Below are 20600 nucleotides of genomic sequence, written 5' to 3'. Positions count from 1 at the left end.
CATTGTGCATGCTCTGTTGCCTGTGTCTATGTGCCTGTGGTTCTGTCAGTGTGATCATGTGATGTATCTGACCCCAGGAAAGTGTCAATAAAGTTTCCCCTTCCTGGGACAATGAATTCACGGTGCTCTTATTTCAATTTCCAGGAGTGTATGTTCGTCCAATGAATACCCGTTTATCATCTGCATTTGTTCTTGGTGTAGCAGTTTTAATGGTGAGTAGTGTAGAAATACCTAGTAAAAGCTCGAATGACCGGTCTGTGTGGAGACACTGAGCTGCCGTGAAAACGTGTCACAGGTCGCTACTACCTGCACGGGTCGTGCGAGACCCTCGACCCGCCCTCCGTCGCCGTGCCGGCCGTGGCTCGCCTCGTGCCGCTCAAAAACTACGAATGGCCGCCGCCGCCGCCGCCGCCGCCTGCCAGCGAGGAGGGTCGGCGCTGCGTCAAAGGCGTGGAGGGGCTGCGCAGCCTCGCGGCCGACGAGGCGTACCGGCTGGTCGAAGGCATCCAGTGCCAAGTCGCCGCCGACTGCATCGACTCCTGCTCCGCTCGAGGGTACGTTCGCCAGTGAGGCCCCGGCCACCTATCGTGCGTCTGATCCTTTTCTCATCTTCTTTAGGTTGTTCTGTACGCTGTTCTCTTTAATGCAGTAGTTTCCATTCCCTTCTGCATCCTCATGGCGTCGATAATTGCTGATCAGTGAACAGTTCACTGATAGGATTGCTCTCATCAGAACCGACAGCAGACCAACACCGACAACGATAGTTCAGGTATACATGTCAAAGTCGCATGGCGAATATAAAGAGATAAAGAAAATGTATGAGGATATTGATCGGCTAAGTCAGTACTTAACAGAGATGAAAATCTGATAGTCATGGGGGACGCCATTGCGATTGTAGGGGAAGGAGTGGAAGAACAAGTAACACGAGAATGTGGGCTTGGAACTAGGAATGAGAGATGAGAAAGATTGAATGAGTTCTGAAATAAATTTTATTTAGTAATAGCGAATACTTCGTTCAAGAATTGCAAAAGGATGAGGTATAATTGGAAAACGCTGCAAGATGCAGGAAGATTTCAATTACGTCATAGTGCAATGTACCGTCGTTCATTCAGTAAGCAGTGGATGAAGCCCGACCAACAGGCATTACATGCAGTGATCAGAAATGATTGTGCATTGAGAATGGTTAGTTTCTAGCTGAAATCTATGTCTGCCAATAAAATTTAAATACGACGACTAATAACTGAAGTCTATTATTTAGCATTCATTTCAGATATGATTACAAACCATTTTTCCACACTGAAAATCTGTGATCGAGACAAACATGTCTTGAGGAATTTTCACACACTGTTTTAGTTTTCTTGTCCTCGTTTTTTGCACACATGTAACATCTTGCTTTACTCATGGGTTCTGGCTCTGAAGATGTAGAGGCAAGAGAAGTACCACCAAGTTTAACAACAATGTGTCTCAGTTCATGAGAAAGGGGTAGGACATCTCTATGTGTGTATGCGGTTTTAGTAAATCCATTCCAAGCCTCTGCAGCAATTCTGTTCTTTTTAAGTCATCAGTTTGATCAAGTTGTTTGGTGCACTGAAGTAAAACAGCAGCATTGACTCCTACTATGTTTAAAATGGCATAAATACATACATGGGCCATGTGCGTATGCGCCGTGGTACAGAATATTTGGCGTACATTTGGTCCATTTCGCGCATTCCTTCTTTTGTGGCATTGTAGTCAATGATTACTTCAGGTTTCCTCTTTTGAGTACTAATTTTCTTATCGTGGTGCATAGATGAAAGCAGCACAACAGCTCGACCTTTCCGAGGAACATAAGAACAAATTAATTCTAACGTAAAGTCCACTATGAAAAGGATAATGAAGGACAAATTTCATTTTGAGACGTACAGGTACGTAAAATGCCCGACGATATTTCAGCGCACAATGTCTACAGAAAACGCACTCTAATGTGCGGATACCTTCACAAAAATTAGACAGCATCCGAAGCAAAAACATAGATATGATCAAAACATTGGTGGACCAGGCTAAGTAATCCATAAGCCACAGTACTTGGACGAAGATCTACCTTCCGAAGAAACGGCTACTCTGACAAAGAGACAAAAAGGGAATTATCTCCTTGAATATGATGAAAATTAACGAAAGTAAACCTCCTATTGTTAAAAGCAGTCACATATCACACCAAAAGAGTACCAAAATGTTTGACGGAATATTTAAACCACCAAGAACTAAGTATGACTATTTAAACACTGCAAAGAACATGTGCCCTCTGGCTACCCCAGGAAAGGATATAAATTTCATTGCACATCTGGTCAAGCATTCATGTTGTTGTTGTTGTGGTATTCAGCCCGAAGACAGGTTTGATAGAGCTCTCCATGCTACTGAATCCTGTGTGAGTCTCTTCATCCCCGAGTAATTACTTCAACCCAACCTATATCCTTCTGAATCTGCTTACTGAATACAGTAAGCAGATTCAGAAGGATATAGGTTGTACTGTTTTCATCTGTTTGTCTTCATTTAAGATTTTTACACACCCCTCCCACCACCCTGCTTCTCTCCAGTACCAAACTGGTAATCACATGATGTCCCAGAATCTGTCTTACCAACCGAGCCCTTCTTCTAGTCAAATTGTGAAACTAATTTCTTTTCTCCTCCATTCTACTCAGTACCTCCTCATTAGTTACGTGATCAACTCATTTAATCCTCAGTATTCTTCTGTATCACCATATGTCAATAGCTTATATTCTCTTCTTGTCGAAAGTGTTTATCGTCCGTAATTCACCTCCATACAGGGCTACACACCTACACTCCATACAAATATTTTCAGAAAACGACTTCCTGACACATAAATGTATACTCGATGTTAACACATTTTATATCCTCTCTACTTTGACCATCATCAGTTATTTTGCTGCCTGTACAGCGAAACTCTTCTTCTATGTTAAGTGTCCTATTTCCTGATCTAATGTTCTCAGCATCACCTCATTTAAGTCGATTCATTCCATTATCCTCGTTTTGTTATTGTTGACGTTTACATCCTTCTTTCAAGACTATGTCCAATCCGTTCAACAGTTCTTCCAATCCTTTAGCTGTCTCTGAAAGAATTACAATGTAATCGGTAAACCTTATAGTTTTTGTTTGTTCTCCCTGGACTTTAATTTCTACACCAAATTGTTCTTTTTCTTCTCTTACTATTTGCTCACTATACAGATTGAATAACATGGCAGATAGGCTACAACCATGTGCTCTCGCTTTTGAACCATTGCATCCCTTTTGTGTCCTTCGAATATTATAGCTGTTATCTGGTTTCTGTACAAATTGTGAATATCCTTTAGCTACCTGTATTTTACCCTTTATATCTATAGAATTTGAAAGACAGTATTCCACTCAGCATTGTCAAAAGCTTTCTCCAATGCTACAGATGTATATTTGGCTTTCCTTAATCTATCTTCTATGAGGAGTCATAAGGTCAGTATTGATTCCCATGTTCCAACATATCTCCAGAATCCAAACTAATCTTCTCCAAGGTCGGTTTCTATCAGTTTTTCCATTCGTTTGTAAAGAATTCGTGTTGGTGGTTTGCAATCGTGACTTATTAAACTGATAGTTTGGTAATATTCGCATCTGTCAGGACCTGCTTCTTTTTTAATTGTAATTATTATATTTTTCTTGAAACCTGGGGGTATTTCACATGCCTCTTATATCTTTCTCGCCAGTTGGAGTGTTTTGTTATTGGTGGCTCACCCATGACCATGGAAATGGAAATGAGAGTTTGGCGTCATTGGCCGGGAGGCCCTTTGCGGGGCAGGTCCGGCGCCTCGGAGTCGGTCTTATTACATTCAGCCCCACATTGGGCGACGTGCGCTCCGGATGAGGTTGAAATGATGATGAATACAGCACAACACCCAATCTCTGAGAGGAGAAAATCCCCGACGCAGCCGGCAATCGAATCCGGGTCCATTGGACGGCAATCGGTCACGCTGACCACTCAGCTATCGGGATGGACTCCCATGACAATCAATAGTTCTAACAGATTGTTGTCTAGTCTCGGGGGCTTGTTTCGACTTGAGTCTTTCAACACTCTGTGAAATTCTTCACGCAGTATCATATCTCACATCTCATCTTCACCTACGACCTCTTCCATTCCTGTAGTACTGCCCTCAACTACATCTCCCTTGTACAGACACTTTATATACTCCCTCTGTATACCCCTTCCACCTTCCTGAGTTCCCTTTTTTGCTTAGGTCTGGTTTTTCATCTCAGCTCTTGATATTCTTACAGGTGGTTCTCTTTTCTCCAAAGACCTTTGTAATTTTCCTGTAGGTGGCGTCTGTCTATCTCCTAGTGATATATGCTTCTAATTTCTTACATTTGTCCTCTAGCCATTCCTGCTTAGTCATTTGCACTTCCTGTCACTCTTATTTTTTAGGTATTTGTATTCCCTTTCGCCACTTTACTTACTGTACTGCATTTTTATATTTTCTCCTTTCATAAATTAAATGCAACATCTCATGTGTTATCCACGAATTCCTAGTAGCCCTTGTTTTTTTACCTACTTGATCCTCTGTTTCCTTCACTATTTTGTCCCTCAAAGTTATCCATGTTTCTTCTACTCTATTTCTTTCTTCTGTTTTTGTCAGTCGTGTTCTAATGCTCCCTCAGAACTTTCTACAGGCACTGGTTCATTCAGTTTATCAAGGTCCCATCTCCTTAAATTCCTGGAATTTACAGCTGCCCTGGAAATGTCTTGCAGTTAAAAATCTGGTTCTGAAATCTCTGTCATACCACTATATAATCAATCTAAAACCTTCAGATGTCTCCAGGTCTCTTCCAAGTATACAACGTTCTTATATGATTCTTAAACCAAGTGTTAGCTATGACTAAATTATGTTTTGTGCAAAATTCTACCTGGAGGCTTCATCTTTCATTCCTTTCCCCCCAGTCCATATTCACCTACTATTTTTCCTTGTCTTCCTTTTCGTACCATCGAATTCCAGTCCCCCTTCACAATTAAATTTTCATCTCCCTTAACTATCTGACTAATTTCTTTCCTCTCATCATACATTTCTTCAATCTCTTCCTCATCTGTGGAGATAGTTGGCATATAAACTTGTACTACTGAGGCGGGTTGGGGCTTCGTGGCTACTTTGGATACAGTAAAGCGTTTGCTATGTTGTTCATAGTAGCTTATCAGCGTTCCCACTGTTTTATTCAATATTAAACCTACGTCCTCACTGCCCCTATTTGATTTTGTATTTATAACCTTGTATTCACCTGAGCAGAAGCCCTGTTCCCCCTGCCACCAAATTTCACTAACTCCCACTATATGTAATTTTAACCTATCCATTTCCCTTTTAAATTTTCTAACCTACCTACTCTATTAAGGGATCTAATATTCCACATAGATACTATAAACAGAAGCATTAACTTCGATCTTAATGAACAGAGGAGCAGTTATGGGGAAAACACGGATAAATCAGCAGTGAGAGAACGTGCAGACGGATCAGGGAACTACAAAATTCGTATGTTCGACACTATGGTTTTATAACGATCTAATGGCCGCTGAGGTAGGATTTATAGAGTGTTCACAGAAATTCAAAATGAAAAATCAAGTTTAACAGAAAAGAAAAGGGAGTTAAATTAGACAGGTTGTTGGCCTCACAGTTGAATAAAGCAAAAAGCGCATACTCTTCCCCGTTACGAGTTGCATCACCCGTGTCGGCGTGACTCGGCGAACGTAAGCAACGGCCTGATGACATCACGACCCGACCGTTGCGTGCATACGTGTAAACAATTTGGCTTACTGAACTACGTTTGATTTTGAAACTGCTCTCTGAGTCTTCATATCTTTTGACGATGTCTCCAGCATTTGGAGGGCGAAACGTAATGCAGAGAACGGTTGCTTGGGGCAACGGGTTAATGAGCACTAAACAAAATTCACCAAGGACGCAAGAAGTGCCGTGAGTGCCAGGGTTGTGAGACAGACACAATCTGTGGCTCTGCTCCTGCTTTGTGTTGTGATTTTGCAGTAAAACTAAGACTGACAGTGTTGTACTTAATCATTATACCTGGAATACCTGCTAATCTCAACCCTGAAGTCACCATAAAGCCTTTTGCTAATTCTTTGATGTCAACAGAGACTTTTGGGAGTAAAGATGGCTGTACTGAAAAATCATTGTCATTAAAACTATAGTTTCAGTGCATTAGAAGAACGCTCTGTAGCCCCCTCTCACTTGTTAACTACAAATTTCGATCACTGGATCAGTGGAATATCATCCTTAAGGTGAAACACGTGTGCAGGCAGCTCCTGGAGCAGAAGCTCGCTGACGTGTGTCCCGCTACAGATGGACACCCACCCACCCACCGTGGCCTGTCCACTCCACAGAGTGCGGGGCGGCCTGGCCGTGTCCTGGCCAGTCAGCCAGCCAGCCAGCCAGCCAGCCAGCCAGACAGCCAGTTAGCCAGACATTCAGCCAGACAGCCAGACAGCCAGACAGACAGACAGCCAGCCAGTTAGCCAGCCAGCCAGATAGCCAGCCAAAGAGCCAGACAGCCAGTCAGCCAGCCAGCCAGACAGCCAGCCAAAGAGCCAGACAGCCAGTCAGCCAGACAGCGAGTGGCCGACGCTCCTGTCCACCCCCCCCCCCCCCCCCCCCCCGGTTTCAGCTCTTCTCGTGGTCTCCATAAATCTCTTTCAGTGAAAGCTGGGGTTTTTCCTCTGACAGGATACGGCCCACGCCCTTCCCCATTCCAAATTTGCTTTTATGTTCTAAAGAACTAGTCATCAACGGGATGCGAGAACCAAATCTCTGTCTTATTCTCTCTTATCTCTTTCTTAGCGTTTCGAGTCTCGTGTTTAGGACCAAAAAATATCTGCTGAAGGAACTATGGCACTTCATGCTCACTCGGTGAGTTGGAAAAAGAGCGGTTCTGGGATTCACTCCTGCGGCTGAGAATGGACAGTACTGCTTACTGCTTTTATATCTACATCTAGAGAATGGACGGTGACAATTCGAAATTTGTGGTAAGTTCCGATGGGGCCAAACTGCTGAGGTCATCGGGCCCTACGCTTACACACTACTTCATCTAACCTAACTAGCTTACGCTAAGAACAAAATACACACAAACCCATGCCCGAGGTAGGACTCGAACCTCCGACGGGCGGAGACGTGCGAATCACAGCAAGACGCCACAGACCTTGCGACTACCCCGCGTGGCAATGGACAGTACTGCTCATTTTTTTTTTTATATCTACATCTACACTCTAACCATCAGTATGAGGTGCGTGGGAGTCAGTATGTTTAATCTTTCCAAATAGACTAACGGAAAATGAAAAATTAACAGCCTGCAACAATGTTTCTACAGTAACTAAGTTCCATTGTACTGCTGCATCAGTATCCCAGTAACTGGGGATTAGAATTTCTGGAAAGAGAAAAATTTGTCATCCACTGAGCCCTGAAGATTTCTATAAAATTCAAGACTTTGCTGTCTGTGGACATTGTCTAAAATGCATTGGGAACCTCGTCACTAGCTAGAAAACACCCTTACACACCTCCTATGCCAGTATAGATTTTAAGCCAAATACGCATCATGTATGGTAGCAGGGATAACAATTTCTTCTATTAACTAAACTGCTCGTGAAAAGTCTTACACTCCCTTCACAGCAGACAGCGTAAATGGGTTTACATTCTTCTTTATTATTTTTACTTTTTTATTCTTTATTTTTTAATCAGTCTTCTGTCTGGTTCGAAGCGGGCCACCACCAGTTCTTCTCCTTGTGCCAGCCTTTTCGTCTCAGAGTAGCACTTGCACCCTACGGCCTCAGTTATCTGTCGGATGTATACCGGCCTCTTTCTTCCCCTACATTACCCTTCTCAGTTCACTCTAGTACCAAAGAGCTCGTTCGCTGGTGTCTATACACTTGTCCTATGGTCCTGTCCCTTCTCTTTCTCGGATATCCCTATGTTCTTTAGTTCTCCGATTCTTCACGATAAAGGATGACAGCCAAAACAGGCACAGGGTCAATGCGAACAGTTTAGCACCAGTACTTCGCCTATGAACTATAGCCATGTTGTACAAATGGAGAAGTTGCCTTAATTATTGACGACGCCTTTGGCACAGTTGTTTTATTAATCTCAATTGCATGATGTAATTTTAGATTTTTTACTTCTGATGAAGGTATATTTATATATACCGAAACCTCGGTCAAAAAATTTAATGAATCTTTATCCTGCAACTGTTTTGGCTGTCATCCTTTATCATGAAGAAATTCAACAGTTACTGTTTCAGCCATGTTTAAAATCTTCTCCGATTCTATTGCGAACCCTCTCACTTCTTCTCAGTCTAGATATTTTTCCATATTATTCTTTAACAACACATCCAAAACAATTCGGATTTTTTCATTTCCGATTTTTTCAGTCACTACTAAACAATTCTGTGCTCCAGACGTACATTTTCAGACATTTCTTCCTCAGATGAAGGCCTATGTTTGATACCAGAGAATTTCTCTTGCCCATGTATGCCCTCTTTGCCATTGCTAGTCTGCTTTTTATGTCCTCGTTTCGTCCGTTATGTATTATTTACTCTTCGCTATTCCTATTTCTGCTACTTCGTTACTTCCATCTTTCTTTGGTTTACTCTCAATGCATATTCTGGCCCACTTGACCGTTGATTCAGTTCACCAGATCCAGCAAATTTCCTTTCAACCACATTACAACCCAACTATTGTACGTTACTTTCTTTTCTCCAACCCTTCTTCGATGCATGTATTACACAGTAGGTGTGAAAGATTACATCCGTTTCTTATTTTTTAATCCGGACACTTCGTCTTTGGTCTTCCATTCCTTTTGTTACCCCTGGGTTCTTGTAAATATTGTATTTTAACCATCTTCCCCTATGCGTACTCCCAACTTTCACCAAAATTTCGAAAATGTTTCGCCGTTTTACACTGTCGATTGCTTTTCCCAGGTCAACAAATCCTATGAACGTATTTTAATTTTTCTTGAGACTTGCTTCTATTATCAAGCGCAACGTCAGGACTGCCTCACTAGTGCCTTTATCGTTCCTAAAGCCAGACTGATCGCCACCTAACCACTTCCTCAGTGTTTTCCACTTTTCTGTATTTAATTCTTGTCATCAACTTCGGCGAATCACCTATTAACCGGAAAGTGTGTGTATCACAGTGTTCCGAAAGTCAAAGTCTGATTGTGCGTTGGCAGTCTCATAGGTTCCTCACACGAATTTCAAAAGTCGCTTCGTTGGCATTTCCCCTAAAGATTTTAGAAATTCCGATGAAATATTATCCATTCCTTGAGCCTTGTCTGACTTGAGTCTTCCGAAACTTTATTAAACTCTCCCTCTATTTCTGGATCACCCACCCCTTCCTTATGGTGCAACTTTTCCTTCTATCACGTTATCAGACAAGTCCTACCCCTCATATAGACATTCAATGTACTCTTTCCACCTGTCCACTTTCTCTTCTGCGTTTAACAATGGAATTCCCACTAAACTCTTGTTAGTGTCCCTTGCTTTTCATTTCACCAACTATTGCTTTGGCATTTCTCTATGTCGAGTTATTCCTTCCGACGAGCGTTTATTTTCGAGTTCTTCTCATTTTTTCTCTTGCTATTTCGTCTGAGCTGCCTTCCGCTTCCTATTTATACTACTAATTGATTTATATTACATTAATCCTGTCTTTCCCTGACATCTTCGTACTTTCTTCTTTCGTCGATCGATGATTCTCCACAGTTAGCTTCGTTGCACCTGTGTTTATCTTTTCAACGTCTGTGAGTGCACTTTTCATGATATCCACTCCTCTTCAACTGAACTGTGTTATTCCTTATCCTCAATACGTCTGTATCCCACTCACACATTGGTTCTTATACAGAAATCTCTTAAACTTCAGTATGTTCTTCATCTTTACTAAACAGTAATAGGAGTATGTGTTTTTTCCAGGACACGTCTTAGATTTGCGTATCTGAGTTCGGAATCTCTGTCTGGTAATGACGTAATCCAGCTGGAATCTTCCGTGTCTCCTTTCCTTTTCCAAGTATGCCTCGTGTTCTTGTGAATCTTGAACAGAATATTCCCTGTTACTAGCTGGAATTTCTTACAGTTCTCAATTAGTCTTTCTTGTCTCTCATTGCTACTACCGAACCCATATTGTACGACAACTTATAACGCTCTTACCTCTCTGGCTTATTAGGATTTTCTGTATGACCGTGTACCTAAAATCCCTAATCTTTGAGGAAAAGACATGTACTCCGAATAATAATGCAAAACCGAGACAAATAGATGAATCCTCACTGCTCAGTATTTTAGCAATGACGATTAGAAACAAAGTTGGGTGAGCGTCATTTTAATTGTGTAAACTAGTTTTTTAATTAACAGTAGTTAGTGGAAAATATGGAAGAAAGGTTTTCAGAGTATGTCATTAAGGAAATAACCAACGGTCGCCAGTTCCTTACCGGAACAAGAATAATTAAATTGAAACTGAAGTTTATACTCGTAAGCAATCTTACGTAAGAATAGTTATTGTCGTCATGATGCAGGAACAGTTCCTAACGCACATTTTCAAGTACTTCACACCACACATAACACATTGGTCAGATAATAATCAAATAGCAAACATATACAACATGTAACATTCATTTTCAAAGATCAATTAAAATAAGATTGCTTACTGACTGTGGACAGAAACTATTTGTTACGTTACTCACCGTAATATTGACTGTCGTAGTTGTAGCAAGCAGAAAGAGTGTTTGAATTGAGCAGTTACTTTGATATTTCTTTGTAATAAAAGTTACAAATTATGCCGCAAACTATAAATTAGAATTGTGCTTTGACAATGAAATTGAGTGTCCATGTTACGTTATGTTTTACTGCCATTTTTTATTAAGAAAGCTAGTCTATTGTTAGCTGGCTTTTGCATCATTCTATTCCTGACATCATACTACAACCAAAGATTTCATTATTACGTAATTGTCCAATAGTTAGAAAAATTATGTTTTGATAATCCAATAAATTAATATTCACTTCATTTTCAGTTCATTTTCTGAGTATCTCGGTCCATGCAAAGGGATAAGATGTATTCTACTCGGATAATGACTTAGGAAAATTATTTATGTGAGAGTATTCACGACAACAATGTTATTCAAGCAATAAAATTCCAACTACGCTGGTCAGTCTATTTCACTTCTAGTTACAAAAGTGTAGATCTTACTTCACTTCATGAATCCGTTGGTTTGTCGAGTGGCTTCATTTAGCGGAAAATAGGGCACAGGTTGAAAAAAATTGTTCAAATAGCTCTGAGCACTATGGGACTCAACTTCTGAGGGCATTAGTCCCCTAGAACTTAGAACTAGTTAAACCTAACTAACGTAAGGACGTCACACACATCCATGCCCGAGGCAGGATCCCCCTTCACTGTATCTAGACTCAACCTTTGTATTTCCTTTTTCGAACCCGCGACCGTAGGGTCTCGCGGTTCCAGACTGCAGCGCCTAGAACCACACAGCACAGGTTGATCTTCTTGCCATACCATAGCCAACAGCAAGGGCCCACAGTACTCTTGATGTTACGTGTATTACTCTTGCTGCATTTGTAGTGTGCCCTATAAATGCCATTGCTTGCCCATGTTACACATCCGCCAAAACAAACATTTCAGTTGCCACTGCTCCGCGATTCGGAAACAGACTCTTTGCCTCCGCACTTTTGCATATCCAAACCGGCGAATACACCCAACCAACGACACCAATCGTCTCCTCGCGTCTCCCACCTGCTACTACTTTTGGTGCGCTCGCACGCCCAGCGATAATGTAATTTAATACACTCTTTGACTGTAGCTTTTCCCTGACTAGGCCAGCATGTCTACCTACAAAAAATTAACGTTCCATGGGTATTCTCTTCCTTAAATAATGTTCAGCACAGCTAATAAAGCAAACTTCGCAAAACACGTAGAAACTGTATGATCATCCACAAACTCCTATTCCTTCCACTACAATAGCGATCCGTTTATTCAACGAGCATTATACTTCTAGTTCCCATTGCATGCTGAATTATCCGTTCAATATCCTCATATATTTTCTCTGCTGTTTCGTCTTCTGCTTGTGACGCTGGCATGTATACCTGAACAATTGCAGTCCGCATTCGTTTCCGGTCGAATCCTGTGAACTGTTCAAAGTATGCCACTGACTACCCTACCTTCCTATTCATGAGAAGCCCTACTCTGTCAAAGCATTTTCTACTGCTGCTAATGTTATCCTTCATTCGTCTGGTCATAAATTCTTATCATCATTTCACTTGACGGCCCTTCACTGTATCTAGACTCAACCTTTGTATTTCCTTTTTCAGATTTTGTAGCTTCCCTACCTCGTTCAAACATCTGACATTCCAGGCTCCGCCTTGCAGCACGTTACCCTTTCGTTGGTTACCTAGTCTTATTTTCATGGCTACTTCCCCCTTGGCTGTCCCCTACTGGAAATCCGAACTGTGGCCGAAACCGAAATCTTTTGCCAATGGAGAAATAATTATGACACTTCTTAAGCTAGAGGCCTCATCTCCTATGGAAAAGGTAAAAACTGGAGAAGAGGTAAGCTGAGTTTAAAGCTAGAGGCCTCATCTCCTATGGAAAAGGTAAAAACTGGAGAAGAGGTAAGCTGAGTTTAGCTTCCACTGTTTTGTTCTAGAAAATATAATCAAGCTTCAGCATACCATTTGTTACGTCAAGTAACTTCATTTTATTTTGAAAGGTTGGACGACATGGAATGGAACGTGGAAACGCTGAAAACGGATCATCTGAGGGACACTATACTCTCCCAGTTACTGCACGCCGTTCGGAGCACCACAAAAGCTATAGATGAGAGGGTCATATGTTATGTCGGAAGAGCTTTACGTCTGCTGCACGTTAACGGAACCGGTGAGTAAGTCCATTATTGTTAAAGAGAGCGCAACGTTGTCTTTAAGGTACTGTATCAAGAAAATCTCGACTAAGATGATGAACACGTAGACGATGGGCCTGCGTCGGAGCTGACAACAGCACCGTAATGAGAAGTACACAGGGAACAGCAAACTTAAAAGTAAATGATAAACCACACTAAAAGAAAAAAATCAAAACCTGCGGATTACGGGACTGCACGTGAGGTACCTATCATGCGTAACAATAAATCAATATCTGCACGTAAAGAGCTTGCGCGTGAGGTACTTATTGTGCACAATAATAAACACAAACAATAAGGAGTAATTTCAACTGACGTCCGATAAACACGTCAAACAAAAAATTAACCAAACCCCAGATAAATTTACAATACCTGTGACTGTCAGTGTAATGAGAAATGGGGCTGCAAATGCGTGTGCTCGCTGGCTCTCATCATCTAACTCGGAGATAATATCCTGCCATTTAAGCCGCCAGACACACGCGCTTAACACCTGTTAAAATGCATAAATAATATAATCTCGATGCTGCTGACCGACAAGTACAAATGTTAGCCAGGATACAGTCTAGAAGGTTGAAGTCGGATAACGAATCGAACGAGCGTGTTAAGTTCCTTGAAACTCACAAATGTTTGTTCGTAACTGAATACAGTTCACTGGTTGTGTCTTCCAAACAGTTACGTGCCGTTTTAATTTATGCTAGAGCACCCAGAAGTGATTACCGAACATGTTATAAATTGTAATTAAAGTTGTTGACTGCTGAAGAACATAGACTGATCTTTAGCACATCGATCAGTTCGCTAGGACACGTCCAATGATCTAACGTTCACTAGACACAAGCTGGAATTCCTAAATGTCGTGTGCCACGGTATATTCCAAGACCCAACTAATTTAAACACAGTTAAATCCCGTGGCGCTGCTTCGGAATCAGTCACCAACATGCACAGCAACAACCATACCGAATTGTGTATCGAAGTCATATCCATTCGTTACCTGTTTCAGAGAGGAACCAACAATTTCAAGCAGTTTTGTACGATCGTGAAGCTTCGTTTTTGGAGTTGTCTGCCCCCCCCCCCCTCCCCTCCCACCTGTTTTATAAACTTCAACTTTTTCTTCTGCAGGATCCTTTCGCAGACTTGTTTTCAAATTTCTGTAACAGGTTTTGAGCCTGTCACAGGATCTTATGGTCACACCTGAAATTAAATAAATGTCATAGTTCCCAGTACCCTTAATTAATCTTATATTATTTACAATCATGAGTCCATTTTTCATTCTGAGGCTCTTTATATATAATTTCAATAAAACCTAAGCTCTATATATGGCTGTTCTAATTTCAGTTGGTATGGTACAGTGTAGACTCATCTTAAGAAAACGGCACTGAGCTAATTGATGAACCTATGATAACAATTTTCAACAAGAATGCTTATTTAGCTAAACAGTAGTATTGCATATGATTTTAAATCTAAAACAAACAAATCAATTCCCACCGTAAACGTACACAGCCCTATAACACGTATTTCGGTGGTAGGCCAATAACACTTCCCAGCGTCAAACAAAGAGCCGGAGAGTACTGAGACGGATTAAAAACACTGTAAACCGTAACCCATACTTAAGATGAATCCAGAACGTTCATTAATTTATGAATTAACTTACCAGGACTAAAGTCTAATTGAGCCCCCACATATGACCACATTGCATGTTTCTCTTTTAAATTGCAGCCGTCAATTTTTATTTTTTTTTATTTTCGAGAACAAATGCATTTGCCCCCATTAGTTCAAGAAGTATAGGTACCTCGTACTTCGAGAAATTAGGAGTACATCTTTTCTTTCCCTTTTTCGCCACACAAATGAATGGACTACTTCATAGTAGCGCATGAGGTATACAACACTTCAACTTGTTGACGAAAAACGCGTAAGTGAGATCACGTAACAAAGAAGTCACTCACTAGCGACAGTCCTTGTAATTGCATGTCTGTAAACATCTTTCACAACCTGGGTACGCTCCACTGCAATATACTGAGCCTACCGCGGTCAAATGCGCGTTTGGATGACGACGGCTTGTTGTCCGGTGATTAAGGCTGCTGCACCGCAGTGACAGTTTAAACGCGGTTTGCTCTTCATCGTGATCACGGGACTTGGGCTATCCTGTTTCCTGACTGGGGTTGGTGCACTCGGCCCCATGTGGCTTATATTATGGTATTCTTCTCTTTTACTGGACATTTGTATACTTTCTACTTTCGTTTATCTGTTGAAGTATTTCTTCTGATATCCTACGTTTCTTGACAGTTACATTACTTGTATCTTTATTTGCCTGTCTAATTTCTGTGCTTGCCTATCTAGACACGTCTATACCCCTTAAACAGAACTACTTCTTGTGGGATTCATCATCGCAATATCTACAACATTAGAGAACTTCAAATGGACCTCATTATTCATTAGTTCTCCAGTGTAATACTTGTTTTCACATAGATTCTCTTAAGCTTTTACCTCTGTTCATCATAACTATATTATAATCAGAGTTTAGTATACCTGCTTTTAGATACTTCTTACAATCCAACATCTGACTTTGGAATCGCACCACGATGTGATCCAGTTGGAATATTCCCTCGTGTCCAACCCTTTTCCATATATATCTCCTCCTCTTATAATTTAGGAAGTGTACTTACCAGTGCCGTCTAGGGGTTGCTGTTTGACTAGTAATGAAAATGTCCTCGGGTCCAGGTTCGAAAAACACCACCACTTAAATTTTGAACAATAATCAGCTCTGGCGACCGAAGACTTCCGGCTTAAGAAGTCAGCCTCATTCTGCCAACGGCCTCGTCAAAGAGGGCGGAGGAGCGGACAGAGGTTCAGGGCACTCTCTTGTCCTTGTGTTGGGAAACTGCCCCTAAAAGGTGGAAGAATCAGCAATGATCAACGGTATGAGGATGCAGAAGGCAATGATAACCACTGCATTAAAGAAACGTAGCGTGTATCCACAGGACATGTGGCCTGTAATTGAGGAAGTGTCATGATGACCTCTCCATTGGCAAAAGATTCCGGAATAGTCTCCCAATCGCATCTGCGGGAGGGGACTGCTAATGGGGAGGCGACAATGAGGAAAAGACTGAATAATCAATGAAAGCATAACGTTCTACGAGTCGGGCTGTGGAATGTAAGAAGCTTGAACGTGGAAGGGGAAGTGGAAAATGTGAGAAAGGAAATGCAAGGCTGAATGTAGATATAGTGGGGGTTAGTGAGGTGGAAAGGGAAGAAGACAGGGATTTCTGGTCAGATCAGTATAGAGTAACATCAACAGCAGCAGAAAGCGGTATAACGGGAGTAGGGTTCGTTATGAACAGGAATGTAGGGAAGAGAGTGTGTTACTGTGGACAGTACTTTGATGGGGTGGTTCTTACCAGGATCAACAGCAAATCAACACAAACAACAATAGTTCAGGTATACACTTAGACGTCGAAAGCTGAAGACGAAGAGATATAAAGTATACGAGAATGGATATCGAAACGGTAATATACGTAAAGGGAGATGAAAATCTAATAGTCATGGGGGACTGGAATGAAGTTGTTGGGGAAGGAGTAGAAGAAAAGTTTGCAGGAGAATATGGGCTATGGACAAGGAATGAGAGAGGTGAAAGACTAATTGAGTTCTGTAATGAGTTTCAGCTAGTAACAGCGGATATTCTACTCAAGGATCACAAGAGGAGGGGGTATACCTAGAAAAGACCAGACGATACGGGAATATTTCAGTTAGATTACACTATGGTCAGACAGAGGTTCCAAAATCACATACTGGATTATAAGGCGTACCCAGGGGCAGACATAGATTCAGATCATAATGTAGTTTCGATGAAGAGTAGGCTGGTGCTCAAGAGATTCGTAAGGAAGAATCGATACACAAAGAAGTGGATTACAGAAGTACTAAGGAATGCTGGAATACAAGTCGCTGAGGAATGGAATAAATAGGAAGTGCAGGAAAGCTAAGACGAAATGGCTGCGTGAAAAATGTGAAGAAATTGAAAAAGAAATGATAGTCGGAAGGACCCATTCAGCATACAGAAACGTCAAAACAGCCTTTGATGAAATAAAAAGCAAGAGCGCTGATATTAATTGTCCGACGAGAATTCCACTGTTAAATATGTATGAGAGCCAGATAGGTGGAAAGAGTACATTGAAGGCCTCCATGAGAGAGAGCACTTGCTAGTGACGTGATAGAGGAAGAATCTGGAGTCAATATACAAGAGATAGCGGATCCAGTATAATAATCAGAATTTAAACGAACTTTGGATGACTTAAGATCAAATAAGGCACAAGGGATAAATAACATTACATCAGAATTTCTAAAACCATTGGGGGAAGTGGCGACAAAACGACTATTCACCTTGGTGTTTAGAAGGTATGAGTCTGGCGATATACCATCTGACTTTCGGAAAAATATCATCCACGCAATTCCGAAGACTGCAAGAGCTGACAAGTGCGAGAATAATCGGTCAAGCAGCTTAACAGCTTATGCATCCAAGTTGCTGACAAGAATAATATGCAGAAGACTGCAAAGGAAAATTGAGGATGTTTTACATGAAGATAAATTTGGCTTCAGGAAAGGCAAAGCCACCAGAGAGCAAGTCTGACGTTGCGGTTGATATTGGATGCAAAACTAAAGAATAATGAAGACACGTTCATAGGATTTGCCGACCTGGAAAAAGCGTTCGACAGTGGTAAAATGGTGAAATATGTTCGAAATTCTGAGAAAAATAGGGATAAGCTATAGAGAGAGAGAGAGAGAGAGACGGGTAATATACAATATGTACAACAACGAAGAGGGAATAGTGAGTGTGGACAACGAAGAATGAAGCGCTCGGATTAAAAAAGCTGTGAGACAGGGATGTACTCTTTCGCCCATACTGTTCAATCAGTGTATCTAAGAAGCAATGATGGAAATAAAAGGAAGGTTCAGGATTTGGATTAAAATTCAAGATGAAAGGATTTCAATGATACAATTCGCTGATGACATTGCGGTCCTGAGGGAAAGTAAAGAAGATTTGCATGACCTGTTGAATGAAATGAATAGATTATGGGTTGACAGTAAATCGAAGAAAGACGAAAGTCAGGAGAAGTAGCAGAAATGAGAACACAGAAATTTAACATCGGGATTGATGGTCACGAAGTAGATGGCGTTAAGAAATTCTACTTTCTAGGCAGCAAAATAAACAATGACGGCCAGGGCAAAGAAGACATCATAAGCAGACTAGCAATGGCAACAAGGGCATTCCTGTCCAAGAGAAGTCTACTACTCTCGAACGTAGGCCTTAATTTGAGGAAGAAATTTCCTGAAAACATAAGTTTGGAGGACAGCATCGCCTGACAGTGAAACACGGTAGTCAGAAAACCGGAACAGAAGAGAATCGAAGCATCCGATATGTGGTGCTACAGACGAGTGTTGAAAATTAGATGGACTGATAAGGTAAGGAATAAGGAGATTCTGCGCGTTAACGGAGAGGAAAGGAATACGTGGAATGTACTGACAAGGAGAAGGAACAGGCTGATAGGACATCTGTTAAGACATCTGGGAATGGCTTACATCGTACTAAAGGGGACAACAGAGCGCAGAAACTTTAGAGGAAGACAGAGATTGGAATACATCCAGCAAATAACTGAGGACGGTGCTACTCTGAGATGAAGAGGCTGGCACAGAGAGGAATTCGTGGCGGGCCGCATCAAAGCAGGCAGAAGACTAAACAAAAATTGCTGCTGTCAAGCCCATATTCTTCCCTGTTTTCTATTCTTTGCCCTACTACCACGCTACTATCACTCATAACACTAGATTTTCGCCTCTCTCATACACTAAATTCCACGTTCAGTGTCCTCAGACACTCCCTGTCTTCGCCCCCTGCTTGTGACGTCAGCATGTATACCTGAACTGTTGTTGTTGCGGTTGGTTTGTTGTCGATTCTAGTGACAGTAATCCAACCACTCCGCTGTTTACCGAAACTCACTCTTTGCCCCACCTTCGCATACATGACGAATTCTACTTTTATAATGTTATTTTGTGCTGATGTCGATATTAGCCTACGTTCTGCTGAGCATAAATCCTTATTTTATTTCCATTTCACTTCGCGGACCCCAATATATTATCTAGACTGAGCTTTGACACTTCCATTTCAGATTCCCTAGCTTCGCTAACACAGACTTTTGCTATTCCATGCTCAGACTCGTTTCGTTGGTTATCCGGCCTTTTCTCGTCGTCACCTTTCCCTTGGCAGTCCTCTCCGGGAGATGCATGTCCGGCACATTTCGGGAATATTTTACCAACGGAGAGGTTACCATGATGATTTTTCTGTTATACGTGATATGTTCTACGTATTATGTTAGATGTCTTTAATGCAGTGGTTTCCATTGTCTTCTGCACACTCAGGCCGTCGATAACTACTGATTCTTCCGCCCTTTAGGGACAGTTTGCCATACCAAGGGCAAGACGGTACCTTGCTGCCTCTCCAACTAGGTAGTTAGAAGAACGAGGGGTAGTGTTTATATAGGGAAGCCTTTAGTGGTATTTGGAACTGATAATTTTAGTTTTATGGGGATTATTGATAGGGGGACTTAGTTGAATATAGCATACGTGAAGAATCTTATAGACCATCTTCCTCTCAAAATCGAATTCATTATCAAGAAAGCCTAGAGATAGTGTGATAGGATATTTTCGTGATGGCTCATAAGAGTGACTAACTTTTTATCCAACGCGCCTACATTCAGCCACGAAGGTGAGAATTTCCTGGTCCCCTTGTTAATTCTAACATGGAATACTGAGGGATGTTACTTAATCTTGAATTTACAATGTGCACATAAAGTAATGATACTAACAATAATAATGAAAAACTGTAGTATTAAATACGAGGGTCACTCCAAAAGAAATCTACACTACTTTTTTTAATCCATCTTTTATTCTACAAGTTTGCATGTTTTACAGTGTGTAGATTCATATTTTAGGAACAATATTTTCAGTTCTCCACATAATTTCCTTCCCTCTCAACTACCTTACGCCATCTTGGAACCAGCGCCTGTATACCCGCACGGTGAAATTCTGAGCCAACCTGTTGGAGCCACTGTTTGGCAGTGTGCACAAGGGAGTCATCATCTTCAAACCTTGTTCCACGGAGAGAGTCGTTCAGTTTCCCAAAGAGATGATAGTCACATGGAGTCAGGTGAGGACTGTATGGCGGGTGTTTCAGTGTTGTCCATCCGAGTTTTGTGATCGCTTCCATGGCTTTTTGACTGACATGTGGCCGTGCATTGTAGTGCAACAGCAAAACATCCTGCTTTTGCCGATGTGGTGGAACACGACTCAGTCAAGCTTGAAGTTTCTTCAGTGTCCTCACATATGCATCAGAATTTATGGTGGTTCCACTTGGCACAATGTCCACAAGCAATAGTCCTTCGAAATCGAAAAAACACCATAACCATAACTTTTCCAGCAGAAGACGTGGTTTTGAATTATTTTCCTTGGGTGAATTTGCATAATACCACTCCATTGATTGCCTCTTCGTCTCTGGTAAAAAATGATGGAGCCATGTTTCATCACCTGTCACAATTTTTCCAAGAAATTCATCTCAGCCATTCTCGTACTGACTCAAAAGTTCGCTGCATACCGTTTTCCTTACTTCTTTGT

At 41.5% G+C, this 20600-nt stretch overlaps 1 protein-coding gene across 1 annotated transcript in view; it reads left to right on the top strand.

The window, feature by feature from the left end:
• LOC126334998 (uncharacterized) overlaps window positions 1–20600 on the top strand; it is a 78900-nt gene that overhangs the window by 17879 nt on the left and 40421 nt on the right. The window contains exons 2-3 of the mRNA XM_049997816.1: window positions 296–554; window positions 12762–12928. Of these exons, the coding sequence (XP_049853773.1) occupies window positions 296–554; window positions 12762–12928 (426 nt within the window). The remainder of the gene's footprint in view (window positions 1–295; window positions 555–12761; window positions 12929–20600) is intronic.

Source organism: Schistocerca gregaria, chromosome 2 (genome assembly GCF_023897955.1).
Source record: "Schistocerca gregaria isolate iqSchGreg1 chromosome 2, iqSchGreg1.2, whole genome shotgun sequence".
Lineage (NCBI taxonomy): Eukaryota > Metazoa > Arthropoda > Insecta > Orthoptera > Acrididae > Schistocerca > Schistocerca gregaria.
Note: the sequence above shows the minus strand (reverse complement) of the source record. Positions and strands in the feature narration are given on the sequence as shown.